We start from the raw sequence: 19512 nt of genomic DNA, 5'->3' as shown, positions 1-19512 counted from the left end.
GGAGGCTGCTGGTAACGATTCACCACACAGAGCAAAAAATTGAGACAGAAAGAAAAATGGCGGACCTCAGGAAAATCTGTCCTGAGTTTTTGCCCTGTCGTGTCAACTATTCGCGAAAAACGTCATTTCAGGGGAAGCTCTTCATCCTTCTTTGTGTTCTGATAGTGGACTCCGGGGGAGCCACGACCCACTGGGTTGTCACAGAGGACGGAAAGATTCAACAACAAGTATGACAAGTCAACGTTAGCTCATCGACCTGCTAACGCTAACGTCAGGGTGCTAAGCGCGTAAAGCTATTATTCAGCATTAAACGGTGACATTTATGAACGTGGTTTGCGAACTGGATTTCAGTAATGTATTTGAACATAACATGAGCAGTTTGCCAGCTTTTGTAACGTTGAATAAAGCGACAGGACAACGGAGATATTCGCTTTGTTTGTCTTAGTGTGTTAGCTTATACGAGCTACCTGTGAACTGACGCTGTCTGTAGGTGTTCGAGGTCAACATGACCAAAGTATTTCAGTCCCATGACAACAGTCGCGTTGGCAACTGCTTATTAAATTGTTACCGATAACGAAATGATGTGCGGGTTACCACCAACACTGCTTCTTGTATTTTAAAGAGAAAGGCTGTGTTAATGTGGAAGTGTTAGGCTGAGTTTGCACATCTGATATGAGATTTACATAGACAGCATTTCTCCACAAACATACTGCAGCAGTCCCATCCAAGTTTAGGTTTATCTCTGACTGTTTTGCTTGTGTCACACTGTTGTTTTCAGGTTGACTCACCATTGAATCTGAAGCATCCTCATGATGTTGTGATCTTCATGAGGCAAGAGACTCGTGTGAACTACCTCAAGAAGCTTGAGGTGTGTAGTAATCATTTTGTCATCTGTGCCGAAAATGTGCTTCACCTTGGGTCCTCAATGTCGTTAATCTTTGTAAAGATATACATTCTTGCTCTCAGTTTTTTAAAAATATAAATAACTTCTACCATTGCCTAATGTATTTATTGTCAGCTGGTGTTTCTTTGTTCTTTTTGCCTGTTACTGATTTTATTTATCCTCTTGTTTATTGTTGAATAGAAACAGCTAGTGGCACAGAAGATTCACATCGAGGAGAATGAGGACAGAGACACAGGGCTGGAGCAGAGACACTACAAAGAAGATGCAGACTGTGTTATGGCCAAGGTACCCCTGGGAGACCTTGACCTTTATGATGGGACTTATATTTCTTTGGAAAGCAAAGATATCAGGTGAGCTCTCTTCAGTAAAATGTCATCCATACTGTGTTTTTTTTCTTTAATTGGTTAAGGCACCAAAGCCAAACTCTGGAGATGTCGTTTGATAAATAAAAAAAACTTCAATGATCGTGTCTAGTGTTCTTACACACAATGACAGAGTTTCTGTCTAAACATGTTTGTATTCTCTTCTCTTGTAGCCCTGAAGAATATATGGATTTCCGAACAGCTCTGCCCCCAGATCTAGAAAAACCTGACTGTGCAAAGATATTTGAACTACCTTATAGTATCCATGCTTTCCAGCATCTCAGGGTGAGTGAATGCCAAACTGTCCAACATTTTGTAAAGAATTGTAGTTCTTACGAAATGTAGTTATATGATGTATATTATGTAGTGAGGCTTTTATTGTCAATTGTATGTAACTTTGAAACTGTAGGCACTTCAGGAAAAAACAATGAAACAGATATTTCTGAATTAGATTTTAACATACTTCTTACATCCTGTTTGAATGTGTTTAACCTTTTCCAGACATGCGTGATTAAGTAATGACATGGAGTAATGTGGCTGGTTTCGATGTAATTTGGGGAATCCTGCCCAGAGTTCACAACTTCTGTTTCTGATTAAAATTCACAAGAGTCTAGCCAACGACACTGGAAGATTGTGGATATAACTTCTATCTTGTAGGAGTTACTGGCTCTATTCTGCTAAACTTTGGGCCTAGTTGGTCCTCTTTAAAATTCTAACTCAGTTCTTTAAAAACACCAGTATTTTTTCTGTCAATCAAATGATGCAGATTAAGTAGGACTATTCCAAATAAACAACTTCATGTGATAATAATTTATGTTTTTGTAGAAAGCAACTGCAAAGAGCTTTCAGTAACTTTAAGTTCAGATAACCACAATTAAACCACAGAAAGTTTTTTGAAAATGTTTTTCACTAAACATATTCAGACACTATTTCCCCTTTGCAAGACATATTTTAAGTTTTTGTATCATTTCAATCTAAGTACAAATTGATTCCAGTGCATTATAAAATCAACTGTTTTTTATTTAACAGCTGTAGCCTTTATATCAACAAGAGTGATAGCTTGTTACTGTCAATCTAGAAAATGGGATTTTCCACTGTTTAATAATGCCATATAGCTGACATTTGACTCAGCTGGGAAGTCCTGTGTTATTTCCCTTTCTTTCATCATCATCTGTCTGACTTGAGAAAACGCCTCATTCCAAACAGTCAGCGAAAATGAAAATAACTGAATTTGACAGTCATATTCTTTTATTCAGTCCCAATGCATACAACGTCTTGGACCGCAGCCGAGCAGGATGAGACACATAAAATTATGTAAACACCATCCGGTTCCAGATTTGTTTAGCCACCTTCAGTGATAGCCACCAGTTGAGCATCCAGAGACAGCAGAGCAGCTTATCCAATTGGGGCGTGCCTTCAGTATGCAAAACGTTCAGCTGAGAGAGAATCTGATTTTATTTCAGTTTAAAATTGTTTGCTTTTAGGGGAGCCGGTAGAGTAGTGGTTCCTTTCCCGCACGTCGTTCTCCACTCTCTCTCTCCCTGATATCTGACTCTATCCACTGCCCCATTTTTAAAAGAAAGGCAAAACGCCCCAAAATAAACTTTAACAATAAAATAAATAGTATGTTTATCTCAGTTTATCAATAAGGTTTTTGTATGATATTTAAATATGAAGGCATTTTTGTTCTGTTACTCTTTTCAGAACTGTAATATGTTGCTGTGGAGAAATCCAACATGTGTATGTTAAGAACAACTTCATATAATCTTGAGTTTGCATTGTAGTCAGACATTTTTTTCCTTTCTTATCTTCAATCTTAACCTTGGGTACAGACTAAAGGGCAGGGGTAGTTTTATGGTAAAACAACATTTCATAAAGTTTCTATTCTGTTTACTGTCAGAGTGTAGAAACCTCAATCGCTCTGCCACACAAGTGAACCAGCACATAAAAGTAATATTTATAGAGTCATAGAAACAATCATAATGTTTACTCTGAGGGTTGGTATGCATTTTACGTGGTACACACTGTACACTGCTCTTATTGTAAGCTTTTGTGTCTGACTCAATGCAAGCTGAAATATCTAGTCAGAATCAGAATCGGGGTTTATTGCCAAGTTCATTTACACATACAAGGAATTTTACTTGGTGTATTGGTGCTAAACAATTAACAGGGACATAAAGCAGAACTAGCAACAACTTAAATAATACAGTATAAGAAGCTATTACAATATATAAAATATAATTTAAAAATGTAAAAATAAAAATAAAAAACACAAAATGTACAAAAGGTGCAATGTAGGAGCTGTGCAGTGGACTATGAGAAAAATAATCTAGTAACTGACTCTTCCTTGCCATCTCTTGCAGGGTGTGCAGGAGAGAGCAAACTTGACCTCCCCACTGCTTTCTAAGGAGGATCCCATTTTTAGTTCATTGTCACATAAGCTTGGCCGCAGTGTTGATGAAGTGGGCCATCGCATCCATCAAGAGTTACTCAGGGTAAGGTCTGCCTGTGCAACTTTGTCTCATTGAATATTTAAGACTGTTGTTTCCCTCCCTGCAGATTTTACACAGAAGACACAAAATGTGTGTAGTAAAACACTATTGTATTCAACTTCTAGTGTAGGAATGGAAAATGCAAATCTGCTTATGAGGAGCAGACTTAAAATGTATGATTTCATAAATGTGTATTGATCTGTCTTTCTTTCTGTCCGCATCTGAAAGTCAGTGTAGTGCAGATGGATTAATGACACCAAGATCTGAAGTCCTTATCAGTGTCAGTACCAGCACAGACACATTCAGGGTCTAAGCAGGACAGCCAAATGAAAAGTCTAGGCAAACAATGATTGTAAAGATTCTAAAGAGATCTCTAAAGAGTTTTAAAGAAGTGTGTGTCTTCATGATCGTGTGTTTCAGAACTCATCATCCTGGGTGCTGTACAACATGGCGGCATTTTACTGGCGTATGAAGAATGAGCCTCAGAGGGCAGTGGACTGTGTGGTGCGTGCTCTGCACTTCTCCCCAAGGTACCGTCACGCTGATCAAACCGCAACGCTCTACACTGTTTGTGTTGAGAGACTGCTCACAGGTGTGCACATTCTCATACTGCGTGCATGTTTGTGTTGTACATGTAGGCAGCACAAGGATGTAGCCCTGGTCAACATGGCCAACATCCTGCACCGTGCCCACTTCTCAGCAGATGCTGCTATTCTCGCCCATGCTGCCCTGGACCTTACCTCAGATCTGTTCACCAGCCACTACACCTTAGGCAACATTTACGCTGTAAGTCAAACAGAAAGCATTCCACTGCACTATTTACACCTTCAACTCTTTTGCATGCACTTCTTATTGAGGTGTGCTATTAAACGTGTGTCTTCAAAGAAAAATATTAGAAAACAAGACCATTGTTGTTTACCTAGGAAACTATTTTAACATACATTTATCCAGTGAACTCTAGTATTGATTTAATATAGAGCAATGTCCTCGCCTTCCAATGCAAAGCAGGTATTTGTTTTTGTAAGAAATACATTTCTGATTAAAACCTTGCCAACTAAGCTCCAGTAAGCCCAGTTTTAATTCCAGTTATTTCTGTGCTAATATTTCTCAGGATTGGAAATTAACTTTCTCGCCTACCTGCCACTATGACTGTTGGATTCAAAAATCTACCAGTCCCTTTTTTTTCTTCTTTTTTTTTACCTGCTACTTTTTTTTACTGTCAGCATAATGTACGGATGTATAATATCAAGTCAAACTTACTGTATTCAAGTAGTAGGCTATTTTATGAAGGGAAATGTTCCAACTATGACAGAAAATACTGGCATGTTCTTTGCCTCGCTCATGAACAGAAAAAAAGTTTATTTTAGTTATTTCAGTTTATTATTTTGAGGCTGGTTTTGTATTCAAGCCATGTCCTCAAAGACTAACTCATTTAACTGATATACCTACAAATGAACCTCGACTGAGAGGCAAGATGATCAATTTGTTGTTATGGTTTTGTTACTTTTATTTTCCAACCGCTGAGACTGTTAAGTTGAGCAAAGTCCCTCGTCACTGCAAAATAAACACACCTGTATTTGGCGGGTGGTTAAAGTGTACTTAAAGTGTTTGCAAAGTTCTTGATAATGATTTTTCTGTTATCTCATCGTCTGCAGTTAAGTTTCATGTTTCCCAGATTACACAAATTGGGAGTTTTCAGCTGTCATCAATTTGTTAAAAGTTTTGTTTAAAGTTAAGATACTGTTGTGAATCAAAAGGGACAGGATATTGCCATGTTAAAGTCATCAATGGCAGGAACTTAGATATAGCAGGAACTTTTTTTTGTCTGTTCAGCTTCTTTTATTTTTGTCACGGCCTGATTTCGACATGAAACAAATCGGTGTACTATATCTATATTTGTTTGTCTCCTCTTCTATCACTGTCTCACCAGATGCTTGGGGAATACAACCACTCAGTGCTGTGTTACGAGCAGGCACTGCAGGCCCAGCCAGGCTTCGAGCAGGCCCTGAGGAGGAAACATGCTGTGCTCTGTCAGCAGAAGCTGGAGCAGCGCCTGGAAGCCCAGCACAGGTAGGCAAGCACTTGTACGCATACACACCCTTCAGACTGTTTCAGCAGGATTACTACATACTGTAAACAACGTCAAACGATTACAGGTATTAACTATGATATAAGGACATCTTACCAGTATAAAACAAGCCTGATCCTGGGTCAGGCTGCTGGAATAGTAATATTATATATAATAACTAATATCTCAAGTATCCCTACCTGTAAGCAGTGAGGAAGACCACATTTCTTCATAATCATGGACTGAATGTTCTAAGGTTTCATTTTACATCCTGTGGATGGCTTGGGAAATTAGTATCATTCAGTATACCGTGTAGATTGATAGATAGATAATGCAGAATTATCCCCCCCCCCCCTCTATACTAAGCCTTTAACATTGGACATGTAGTTGCACAATGCTAATGTTACATTCTTGGTTTTCCTACTTTGCATTTACAGTCCTGTACTTCCCTTCCCTCTCCCAATATATTCGTAGATCCCTGCAGCGGACTCTGAACGAGCTAAAGGAGTACCAGAAGCAGCATGACCACTACCTTCGTCAGCAGGAGGCTCTGGACAAACACAAGCTGCTGCAGGAAGAGCAGATCCTGCGCAACATTATCCATGAGACCCAGATGGCCAAGGAAGCCCAGCTCGGTATGATACACAGTGCACAAAGAGAGAAGAAGAGTTTGAACAGACCTGAAGTATTCTTGTACTTTTTGGATTTTATGTTCAACATTTAATTCAGGAGGGAATGCTTTACATGATCAAAAGAAAATGTTGATCATCTACTTAATGAAAGCTTTACCGTTTGCTTGGAAGAGTAAAAGCTATTATGCATGAGCTATTTTGCAATGATAACATTTGTCGTCACATTAATCTAGCTATGATCTTTGTGCACAACGCTCCATACACATTTCTTGACGAGCCTGTGCAGAGCAGCACTCAGTATTGTGTGTCATTATGTGGTCTAGGAAATCATCAGATGTGTCGCCTGGGTCAGCAGCAGCGCAACCTCTACTGTCCCTTTGACCTGCCTGTGCGCTATCATCGTGGTGATCTGTTTGAACATGTTCACTACGTCCAAGTAAGTTTTTTGAGAGATGACAACGACCCTCTGAATTTAATTTTTTCCCTGCATTATAAAACATAATGGTAGTCAATATTTTAAAATGTATTCCATCTTTAAAAGGAAACTGTCTTCTGTTGTGCATATTAATAAGTGGGAGTAAGGATATAGAACAAATATCTTTTTTTCTTCTCTCTTTGATCATAGTTTGGTGAGGAGGTGTCCGTTGCATCTAGTGTGGCGCTTGTGTCAGAGCGCAACTCAAACCAGACGGCAACCAGCCCCCATCTCCATCCCTCTGTGTCCGGAGACCAGGACCCTGCTGCGGCCCTGTGGGGCAATCAACAGGATTACACACAGGCAAGACTGAGAACTAAAAGTTAATTGTTTTTGTTTGGGGTCGAATGTTTTGGTCGGGTTATTTGAGATTATCCAAACAACTGCATAGTACACCATCAAATGGAAAGTAAGCGAACAAATGATGACCTCTGTAAAGCTGTTGTCAAAGTGTTGCTTCAGTAAAAGACTGTTACATAATTTCTTGTGTATGAATTTAAAGAGAGCCAAAAATGTATCAAGAAAAAACAAACCTTGGTCATGAACATACTCTATTTAGAAAAGTCATTGTGATCCTATTATTTTACATAACTCCTGAAGGAATTGACTGATAGGCTGCATCATTTATGTGGCTCACTGTACACTCTTGACAGTTGATGTACAAATGGCATGTCAGCATTAGTAATATAGGAGTAGTGTTAACTTTGAAGTTATTTTTAACATCAAATTGGTGGTGATTGTTCCCACAAATGTTGGGTGTAATGAGCTGCTGCATCAGCCTCGCTTTCCACACACTTAGAGATGGTCTTTCTGCTGTTGCATTGTTGTCGACTCTATTTTTTATGTTTTTATTCTTTTTCTAAATATTTTTTGTAATTCTCTATTGGAAGAAATACATCCTAATATTAATCTTGTAACCTGAGTGTGTGCATGTTTTGGCTTTAGGATATACAGAGGATGTTGTGGCCTCAGAGGAGTCACTGTGCCCATGAGTACCCAAATGTTCCCCCTTCCCACCTGCTGCCAACCTTCTACCTTCCACCTGAAACTCAGGGCCTCAGGTCAGTACATAATCCTGACTTTTGGGTATTTTGTGAGTACGAATTGCTGAATAACGACTTTACACTTGAGCTTGAAGTTCCTCCGAATGGTCTTTAAAAACTGCAGTAGGCATCAAAGAAAACTGATTTCAATCTAGTCTGTAAAAGAGTGAGCTTGTGTTTTAAGATTTACATATCAAAACGTTCGATTTACATATGACCTCTGAGTGAAATCTGCCCAATTGTGTTCATACAGCCCTGTTGCAACAGTCCTCTACGGGAGCAGCAGTCCTCCTCAGACAGTCGCAGTGCCAAACTGTGGTCCCGTACCCCAACCATATCCAACCCTACTGCCTGCCTCACTAGACTATCCTCTGGAAGAAAAGGAGCTGCCAGATCCCCATGCATCCCAGGTATCTGTCGATCTGTTTATTTCAATGATGGTGTGGTGTGATTTGAATATAAAAATAATGGAGATAGATCATTAACATCTTCAGTGAGTTTACAGAATCACTCTGATTTCTTATCTTTGAGTGATCTCCCTTTAATGAAACTACAATGAAGAATAAACAATCATTAATATGACTCTGTGTTACAGATACTGCAGTCACGCAGTGGAGGATGGACACTGGAGCAGATCGGCTCCAGAATAGCTCAAGCTATAAAACAAGTAAGAATGCCCCTCACTCCTCTGTCCACAGAAGACAGTAACATACAGTATCTCTCTAACCACCTCATGTATACTGTGTTAGAGTTTAAATCTGGTAAAAGTGACACATAATATGTTCTTATTTGTATCCCGGAATGTCCTGATGGAGTTTTTGGTCTACAATAAGCGTCATTTAAGATTTGTTATCTCTGAAATACCTGATTTAGCAAAAAGCACTTGTTCAAAATGTTAACACTAAGTACACAATGACTTTATTTTAAAGATAAAAATGGACAGTATGAGTCACATTTAAGCCTTTCAGTCAGTTAAAATATGCAAATTTCAGCCTGACACTGAAGGTCATAACTGAAGGACAGCTCTACCTATGAGTGATGCAATGCTTACATCTCAGTTTTAATAATTTAGTGATAATTCACTCCTTGTGTTTAGCATTCTGAATCCAAATAAGGTCGTCAGATTTACAGATACTTCATTCTTGTTTGTATGTTCAGGCCGCTGTACCTCGCTGGCAGATCCACAATGAGGCAGCTCTATTCTGGCGGGCCAAAGGCAACGGCAGCCGTGCCCTGCAGTGTCTGCGCCAAGTGTTGAGCTCAGCTCCGCCCTCCCACCGCCATTTGTCCCTCACTAACGCTGCTAACCTCCTGCTACACCATGGCTTGACCACCCACGCAGAAACTCTGCTGGAGCAAGCACTGGTTCTTAATGCTTCAGAGGTAAAAGCACAATTGGTTGGTTTTACTTTCTTACTTATGCTGGGACATTGACATATTTGGTCACTTTTTCAGGTATTGTAGGTAATGAAAAAACTCAGAGTCTGAGACAGAGACAAGACTGAGTATAAATGCTTTTGATTCTGAGACTAGACCCAGAACCAGTTTCGAGTTCTACACAGCTGGCACAAAAGACACCCTGCCTTTTTATACCCGTCAAGCAACATTTGAATGCCATGTTATGCCTTAAAATTTGCTGACTTTTAGTGTCCACACATTTTTTACCTTTTCACAATTAGACATGCAGCAGTATATAAAACCATGCAACAAAGCACTCATCATCTCAAAGTTATTCCAGGAACATTTTAATTCAGTCCTCTCCAGTGGCATATAAACCCCTCCGCATTTCAACCCAAAAGAAGACCTCTGGGTCATTTAAGTGGCCAAAACAAATGTGCAACATAAGCAAGTTACTATTGAATCAGTACGGACTGAAATCGATAGGGAACAATTCCAACATCTTGTTAAGCCAAACCCCGAGAAGGCAGGGGTTTGTAAGAATAAGGAGGTGTGTATTAAACAGAATTACCAGAAGTCAGTCATACAGTGTTTGTACAAAGGTAGAATAAATCTAAGAACTGATGGTGTAAAAGTAATGTAGGGGATTGCAAAATGAACATACAAGACTCACTTCACTCAGTTAAATAAAAACAACAGAAGTCAGAAAAAAATCCAGTCCATTGTTTTGATGTAGTGTGAGTACATTTCACATATGCTTCCCTGTAGCTAATGTTCCCCCTGTTGTGTTTTACTTTGCATTCCTCCCTCAGCCCCACACCCAGCTCAGCCTGGTGAGCTTGCAGTTGGCCCAGGGCAATGTGACAGGTGCTCTGGCCTTGTTCCGCCACATCCTGGTGACGGCTCTTTCCTCCTCCTCTTCCTTTTCCTCCCTGGCTGGCTGTGAGCAGTGTCGCAGCAGCCTGCCTCTGCTGCGTTGTCTGCAGTTTTACCCCTTCCTTTACAATCTTTCCCACAGACCACCCTGTTCAGGTTAGTGGATGAAAACACACACAGACTTATTTCACTCTGTCTCTGCTCACAACGGAACACGCCCTGCATTTGTTATAGCAGGGATTTAACCTAATCACTGTTGGGATCTGAAAACCATTTTTCTCGGGTAAAGTTTTTTGAACTGTTGCAAAAGGAATTGCAGCTGTTTGTGTAAAGGGCTCAACATTGCATCATGGGACTGTTTGAGCTTTTGTTAGTTTCTCAATACAAATCTCTTTGTTGCTTAACTTGCTATATTTAATAAACATGCAAGAAACAAATATTTTGACCAGGGATGGAAATTAACATTTTCCTGCTCGATTAAAGAAGTAAAGCAATTTGAGCACATAGCCTATCACTGTGTAGGTTCTCAGTCTCATAGCCAGTCATTGTAAACATAGACATGAGGAGGGGAGGAGCCCTGTGGGCCTCAATTAAAACTGGCTGACTGCTGATCAAGTCAGACCGGAACAAGCAGAAGAACGGGATTCAATTAGTGTCGTTTGTAGTCACAAACCACTCTATTACGATACTTTTATATACTGACTGGTAGGTTGAGCTAATTCCCCGGTCACTGCAACAACAAAAAAACACCCGTATTTGGCGGGTGGCCAATGCTTATTTCCAAGCCTGGTTTTGACCCAATTTTCTGTTTGTTTGTTTTTTTCATAGTCGGAGCTGCATCATAGTCATACTGTAGCAGAGAGACGGTGAAGTAAAACCCGTCCATACTTTCATTTCAAATGAAGGGCAACATAGTGATAGAGGGATCTGCCTAGCTTATTATTTTAGTTTCAATTTGTTTAGAACACGACAGAAAGTTTATAATACTTTGTGACGTTTTGGAAATGTTTTGGAAATCTTGTTTTTTATTTTCATATTCATACAGAAAGAAACACTTTTCAGTGAGGCAGTCAAAAAAAGTTTTTTGTTTTGTTTTGTTTCCCCAGTTCTTGCTGCGTGCATTGTATATTAGTCATTGCACTAAAATTCATTCTGCACAGACGGGTTCTGAACCTTTTTAATTTTTTTTTAACTAAAACCTAGGAACCGCTCAAGTCTTCCCTTGAAGCCGCCAGAGTACCTCGGAAAAACAAGTAGTATGTTGTGCTTTGGATACGAATAAAGACTGCACCTTCTTCTTTATTCATATCAGTGGGAGTGGAGAGAAAAGTGCTTTCAAGTGGAGAAATTTGGCTACTCAATAATTTAGGCTGCAGAAAATAGCTGAAGCCAAATTTAGAAGGGTCTATATTTTACTCTCCAAAGCTAAATATTGCTCCCATAAAGCACACTAAGTACAAAAGGTCACAGAGGCACTTTTAAAAACACACCCACCTTATGTCAGGTCACAGAGCGCTCAAATGACAGAAAAACAAAATACCCAAACTTTTCTCGTTAAATTTCATCGGGGTTGACGTCACTCCCACATCTTCGTGTTCGTAGAGTCAAAACATATCGTTAGAAGTTTGTTGTATTTTGAGTGCTTGTTAAAAAACAGCCTAGCATTCATATATTCAGAATCTTATTTTGAAGCTTATAGACGCACATATGGAATAGCTCCAAAGCCACATTAAGATATTCAGGATCCCTCTTCAGTAGCTAAAAAAACAAAATAAAACATGTCAACCAAACAAACCGCCTTGTATGGCTGCAGCAGTAACAGTATCCATGCAACACTGTGGTGTCAGGAGGTATAATCCACAGCAGATCATGTGTTTATTATTACCATCTTAACATCCTCATCTTCTTAATTTCTTGGTGAGTCAGCCTTCATCCTAAAAAACAAATCCACCAGGGTTCAATGTTGCAGAATGAGAATACATGTGGTAACCCATCCTTCCATCGTGTCTTTTGTGTCTCTCATGATTCCTATAAGATTTAAACTTCAAGTAACATAGAAAGAAGTTCAAATGTCTTCACGTCCTGGTGAGGGTTTCTGAGGTCTCTCGGGTGAATTGAGGAAGGTAAATGGATTCTGTGTGGACTCCACACTCTGCTGAATCCATTCACCTCTCTACACTGCAGAGAGATATCATCTCAAAGCACTGATTTGTTTTTTCCACAGAAAACAAACACAGTTGCTGTGTTGCGAAAATTTGAAATGCATCACTTTCTGTCGAGGAGAGAATAGGGAAGAGCTCGTGCAAAAGCTTTCATGATCTGTCTTTGGTTTCAACTTATATAAGGCTCACTGACGGAGTAATGACAGGAACCATGTTAATAGAGAAACAGTTCAAGGTTATAGCTTTAATTCAAAGGGTGCATTAGTAACCCCTTCTTTGAAATAATGATTACACAACCTCCCACTTAGGTTGAGCACAACTGTAGAATATTTTAAATATTACTAAGATATCTACAACTTTCAGAAACTGTTTGAAAAAATGAATTGAACATTTCTATTTTGTCACATTATGAATGCATTTGTTACAAGACCTAACAAGTCTCTTTTTTAAGTCTCTGATCACGGTAAGATTTGGGTTATAATGTAAACATAACTTTTCTGGATGCAGATGGTGCTGCCTGCATGAGCGAAGAGGACATTGGTATACAGCTGGAGGAATGGGAGGGTAGCGAGGAGAAGCAGGATGTACCATCCATTTCTGCCATGGAGGAATCGTTGCTCTTTGAAAGTAAGAATATGATTCAAAGACGACTTGCATTTGAATGAGAAATTTGTTTACAGTGTGCTGTATTAAGGAGCACTAGGTCTAAAGACATGACCAGGTGACTCAGTTCTGTGCGGCTCCACGTGTGGCAAAACTTCATACTGCTGCAATGTTAACACAGATTTTAAACGCACAGTATGTAAATTACGCCGCCAGGGGGCTGTAAATCAGGACAATAACAAAAAGATGACGTCGAGGCGGGCGGGGAATCATGGGAGTAATTCTCTCTGCTGCTCTACCCAAACCCTCGATGAAAAAGGACTCCGCGTTGACGGTAGTGTAGACGAACGAGCGAAACAGACCTGAGGAAGAGAATATGTTTACCGACCATGTATCCAAGTATACTTCATACTTTATGACATTTTTATCACAGCAGCACATACAGCAACAGTACGGCAGCTGTCAGTAGCAGCTCCTGCTTCCTTATGCAGTGGCCCATGACGTAACATCAGCTGTTTCCATGGCAATGATAAACATGTCATGCCTGTCATGGCGACACGTCCCATAGATTACATATTTTTCTGGCTTTGATAACTGTTGGAAATATTTGAGTTGATGTAAGTACTCAACATCCAAAAAAAAAAAAAAAATTAGGTTGAGTACATTTTTATTAAATTTAGATGTTCTAGTTTACAAATTCTACGTAATTATACCTTTTAAATAATCACTTTATTACATACTGCACACAGTTCAACTTGTTTCTGTTTTTTGAAAACATTAGCAGCAGTTATCCTTGAGTTGAATGTATTTGACTTTATCATTTATGTCCTTTATGGTCAAATAGAAATGTATTGTCTTGAAATATGACTAAGACATGCCAGTTGGCTGAATTCACTTCCCTGAATTTTTTTTATTATTAAACTCTAAAGGTTGTCTCTGTGATGATCAGTTTGTGAAGTCTTACTTTAGCCCAGCATCGTTCTCATTCACTTCTCCTCTCCCTGTGTTCATACCTATAACCCCTCCACTCTTCAGAGGTTATCTTGGACAGTAATGGGTCGGGTGAGGCAGCTGGACAGCAGCAGTCTTCTCCCTCTCCCTCAGCATCAGCTAAAATGGCCTCCCCATTTGGGAGTGGAGCAGTAGAAGGGGAGGAGGAGTGGCAGCTGAAGGAGGACCTGATGGGAGCTTTTGAGGGAGCGCTGGATGTTGGAGGCAAACGCGGGGACCTTAGAGGCATCCGCGTCCTTAAGAATGACCGCGTCATGGGTGCCCGTGCGGGTGGTGGGCCTTGTTTTGGAAACTGTGAGGATGACGAAGGAGCTGAATGGGTAAGCATACTGTACATGCAGATCCCGCTTTATAATCACCAAACTGTTAGAGTCCTGGATGGGACTGCAGTTTATAAGGTTGAACCTGAAGTATGGTTGCCTTCTGTTCATCAGATCACCTTCCAGGTAAAGCGGGTCAGAAAGGCGAAGGTTGATGGGACAGAGAGTGTTAGCGGCTCTGATGACGGTCAGATCATGGAGTCACTGCCTGGAGGACATTCCGTCTTAGAGATAAGCGGGCCAACTATCCCATCACCTGGCCCTTCAGGTAGCTCGTACACCTGCATTTCCCCACCAGCACAAACACAGAACAAAGCAGTGAGAGAAGTGTCATCGGTGTTTGTTGTTTTTTGGGACAGGTCGCTGGAGGGATTACACAAGTCTTGGCTGGCCTGGACCAGAGGAGTGCCAGCGGACACGAAGAGTAGACCTCACCACTGTAGCTAGCACCTGGCTGGCTGTTTCTGCCAAGAACATTGAGTAAGTCCCTCACTGTCCTAATCTGGGTCGCATCCTTTTTGTAATGCTATATTCTAAAAATTTACTTCAAAAAGTATGAGAACAATGATTCATGGATGATAAATCAGGTAAATTAATTTTGTACTAAAACACTGAGGATTTGGATTTAAGTGGGAGAAACTGGAGAAAGTTATTTTAGAAAATGTATGTTCTAAATATTGAAGATATATCTCCTTGGATTTGGCCCGCTGGAGAAAAATCCTGAGATTTTTGGGAGGGACCTGGGGGCTGATTTTTTTCTAGGTCCATAGAGGTCAAATCAATCATCAAAACATCTTAGCGAGACAAAGGTCACGGAATTGAGGTTCTGGACCCAACTACTAACCAAGAAATATATGCTGTGTTCGTTTTTACTGTTGAGTGTTTTCAGTAAAAAAAAAAATACATTGTAAAAGTTCAAATAAATTGAAAAAGAAACACAATTATTCATATTTAAATTCATTATTTGCACAATTGTCTAATTTCAGCATCACAGAGCACATAGACTTTGCCACTCCGCTCCAGGAGCCAGCCGCTGAGCCTTTATGCAACGCTAACCTAGCCGCCAGTATGCACACCCTGGACCACCTGTCTGGAGTCGCCAATCGAGCCGCCATCCACTACACCGGAGAGAGCCAACTGCGTGAGGTAGGCTGATTTTAAAAAAGAGACGGTACTGAAGATTACAAGAGTGAACATATGTGTTGCTCTGTCTCATACCTGAACATCTGGACTGACAAGTTGGTTATTGGTCAAGACAGAAGTAAAAACATTGAATGTTTCAGCTTCACAGGATTCACCTTTTTACATGAATGTACGTCAATGAAACTTGTACCATATGAATCTTCATGTAGTTACTGTGAAACATTCTCAAGGTGTAAGAAGTTGTGGTGGTACCTCTAAAAGTTTTACAGCAAACACAATCAGCAAACATTTAACAGCCAAGAGATAACAGCTTGGAAGAAAATGCAACAGGTGTAATGCATGCTCACTGCCTCACTTTATAGTTCATGGTCTCGTGTCCCCTTTCTTTCCAAACCCTCAGGTCCTGCAAAACCTCGGCAAAGATAAGTTCCCCCCTCAGTCCTTTGAGCAGGTGGGAACCCGCATCGCTAAAGTCCTGGAGAAGGTGAGGACTCTCATACTCTCTTAGTTACTCAAACACTTGTGCATTAAAATAAAATATGTTTTGAATATGTTAAAACTAGATGGGACAACAGCAGAGAATGCTCTTTGCCTTGAGTCTGATACGTTTATGTGTTTGCAGAGGATCATATGTAACTTCAGTGTTCATTGTAAGTGCACTGTTCAGAAAACCTCCAATTGTCTATCTCAAACACACGATCAGAAGCACTTTGTTATCTCCTTAAACCTGAGCTCATATGGTCTTGTTTTTCCAACTCTTCATTTTCCTTGTCGTCACTATTTCAGAAAATAGATTGATCACAGGTTTATCAGAGGGTTTTTCTAGCAGAGGATTCCAGCAGAGTGCCATTAAATCTACTGTTACCTAGTTCAATCTTGGTCTGTCAGAGTTTGTAGTAAAACGTGATTCCTAGAAAACATCTAAAGATAAGGGTGTTCAGTGTTCTTACTCGCTGTAAATTGTAGTAATGCAAATCAAATTGCATGTCTGTCTGGAAAATAATTACTTGCCATCTCTGTGCATAATTAATTAGCAGTAACACCCAGCTATTGTAACACCTTTACATTACACTCAGTGAGAATCTTACTGTTCATTCAAACTGCAGAATCAGACATCCTGGGTTCTATCCAGCATGGCTGCACTCTACTGGAGGGTCAAAGGTCAAGGCAAGAGAGCCATTGACTGCCTACGTCAGGCCCTCAACTACGCCCCTCATCAGATGAAGGCAAGTTACGCACACTACATACTACTTATCAACCATATACTGTTATTGAATGAAATAACCCTTTATATAGGTTTTAAATGGGATCCAAAAGATGAATAATTGTTTTTTCCTCCCGGATCGTAACGCAGGATGTGCCTCTTATCAGCCTGGCCAACATCTTCCAGAACGCGCGGCTATGGGAGGATGCTCTCACAGTCGCTCGTATGGCAGTAGAAATCGCCCCACACTTTGTGGTGAACCACTTTACCCTCGCCAACGTCTACATAGCAATGGTAAGGGCTGCTGTCACATCTTTGTAGATCTTTTCACATTGTTTGTTTCCTTGTAGGGACATAAATAACAGCTGCTGATATAGAAAGGAGGTGCATTAATACAGCAGCGATGCAGGACACATGTCCTCATGTTGATGTGTTTGTTGCGTCTCTTCCACAGGAGGAGTTTGAGAAAGCCATGCGCTGGTACGAGTCCACTTTGAAGCTGCAGCCAGAGTTCGCCCCTGCCAAAGATCGACTAAGAACCATTCAGTGTTACCTGCTCACCAAGAGGGAACGCCGTCAGCCCTAAACCCGACTAATTTAATCCTTAAAGTACTCAGCAGTCATGCACACACAGCAGATAAAGAACATTCACACAGACACATACACTTCATCTAAAAACCACAAACAACTCGCACAAAAGCAGTGCGAGAAACGTAAGTGTGTTTCTCGATGAGTTATCAAGATTCCTATACAGGAGAATGTGGATTCTTTCTCTTTGTAAGATCCAACTCACCAAAGGTTTAGCTTTTAAAATACAACTGTAGATAATTTTACCCATAATCTCATCTTTCAAATGCAGGACCTCTTGTTATCTAAAGATCAAGACGTTATAAAAGGCCCAACTCAGTTCTTATTATGTTAGCTTCACTTGCAATAAATGGAGGTGGGTCAAAATTGAGTAAGATCCTCAAATGACAGTCATTTTAGTTTTCTGCTGTATTTCAATTTAATGTGGGCTTCATTTGAGGAAGAGATTACATTCATTACATTTTTTTTTTAAATTTGTCATTTTTGTTGAACTCCTTGGAAAAATCGCACACTCAAGCCTGAGGACGGCACCTTGTTTCATTGTGACTTAATTGGAAATGTAAAATGAGAGGATTGGACCCATTATTTGTTTAAATCTTTAGCAGCAGAGGTGGTCATGGATCTGCCTCTAAACTCCGAGGTTAAAGGAGTTTTAATTGAACAATCTACACCCTCACTACTTCTGATGAATGACAAATCTCCGTTTGTTTTTTTTTGCACTTTTAATTTCTTTATCATTCCTATTTAAATGGGACCTACAAACTGTTTGAGGTCATTTCAAAACAAAAGAGAGAAACTCAAATATGCTACTATATTTGCTTCTTAACTTATGGAAATCATAAGGCAGAAACAGGATTTGCCAGTGACCATCTATAAAAAAAAAACCTCTAAAAAGTGAAATCTGTATTAAATGTACAGTATTAAAGGCAGTGTGTGGATTTCATCCGTTTCTTTCTCTGCATCAATTCTTCTTCTCTTTGGGAATTAAAAACAAAGTGTTGAACTTCTTGAAGCTTAAATAAAAGTGTAGACGTTTTAGCATTTGATCATCAACTATTTACAGCCTCAGGGGGGCGCAGGTAGCCTAAAGGTTAGTGTGGGCACTAATGTACAGAGGCTGTGGTCCTCGAGCGTGCATCATGGGTTCTAATCCCACCTGTGGCTCCCCTCCTGCATGCCATTCCTCCCTCTCCCTGGTTTCTGACTGTCCACCATCTTATCTCTGCTTTTTATGCCTAATAAAAAAAATTAAAAAGAAAAACAGAAACCATATACAGTATTTAAAGCCTCAGTACACAAATCGTTTGAAAACTGACACCAAAAACATGAACGCAGCCTTTTTCTACTTGACATGTTATAATTGGCCTGATGGTGGCACTGTCCAACCTTTTTTAGCCACACTCTTGTTTCATCAACTCCAACAATGTTTCATTATTAGAATGGTGCATTCATTTTAACTTCAAAGATGATTTCATGTTAAAGAAATAGTTCTGAACCCTCACAGTTAGGATATCTGACATGGAAACATGCCACAATCTCTCTTTTATTAAACCCTCTCCTGATTGGAATAGAAGAATGAAATGACAATCTTAGGCTCAAACTAAAAAAACTCAATTTTATGTCAGTGTATTATTTATGTGAGTCTACATTTAAGGGCATGAGAGTATATAATATTGACCATTTAACAAGGATAAATGTATTTAATTACACCTGCTCATGTGTCTCACACACTTCACCTTCATGTCGATGTCAAATACAGAGTTGCCAGATCACTTTCTTGGTTGCAAATTGAAATCAAGCTCAACTTTATTTCATCTGATTGAATCAGTTTAATTTGTGCTCTTACAGTTTCACAGAACTCAGCCCTTTGCAGATCAAGTCACAGATTAATGAACATTTTTAACCCCTTAACAGATACCCTCGACATAAAAACTGAATATACTGAAGTAGAAGCAGTCGTAGTAAACTAACCTTCAGACAGTAAATAAAAGCTTTGTGTCCTCCACTGCACAGCAAGTGATACACATAGTATTAAAGACATGTATCAGTTTGTTTCAATGTATATTAGAACTACATCAACTGCAGGTTGTACCTGTAACAGCAGTGATTTAGATCTTAAATGCATTGAGGGCTCATTCATAAAGCAAACCAGCTATTGTGATTGTTTATCCTTAACAAAAATATTTTAGAGTATAGTACATCGTGGTGTCAGACGACCATTTAAAACAATG

The 19512-nt window shown here is 39.8% G+C and overlaps 2 protein-coding genes across 2 annotated transcripts in view; one reads left to right on the top strand and one right to left on the bottom strand.

The window, feature by feature from the left end:
- traf6 (TNF receptor-associated factor 6) overlaps positions 1-19512 on the bottom strand; it is a 400050-nt gene that overhangs the window by 6963 nt on the left and 373575 nt on the right. The window lies entirely within an intron of this gene.
- ttc17 (tetratricopeptide repeat domain 17) lies at positions 40-18224 on the top strand. The gene is made up of 25 exons (XM_061063276.1): positions 40-227; positions 779-868; positions 1085-1254; positions 1440-1551; positions 3630-3761; positions 4179-4288; positions 4397-4544; positions 5689-5828; positions 6301-6461; positions 6782-6894; positions 7084-7236; positions 7879-7994; positions 8230-8386; positions 8572-8643; positions 9135-9359; positions 10187-10406; positions 12920-13039; positions 14051-14346; positions 14461-14614; positions 14706-14826; positions 15333-15492; positions 15890-15973; positions 16596-16715; positions 16844-16987; positions 17148-18224. Exons 1-25 carry the CDS (start codon positions 57-59, stop codon positions 17277-17279), a joined length of 3621 nt encoding a protein of 1206 aa, XP_060919259.1. The 5' UTR covers positions 40-56; the 3' UTR covers positions 17280-18224.

The sequence above is a fragment of the Labrus mixtus genome, chromosome 1 (genome assembly GCF_963584025.1).
Source record: "Labrus mixtus chromosome 1, fLabMix1.1, whole genome shotgun sequence".
In the NCBI taxonomy this organism is placed as follows: Eukaryota; Metazoa; Chordata; class Actinopteri; order Labriformes; family Labridae; genus Labrus; species Labrus mixtus.
The sequence above is the reverse complement of the archived record's forward strand: the minus strand, read 5'-3'. Positions and strand labels throughout refer to the sequence as shown.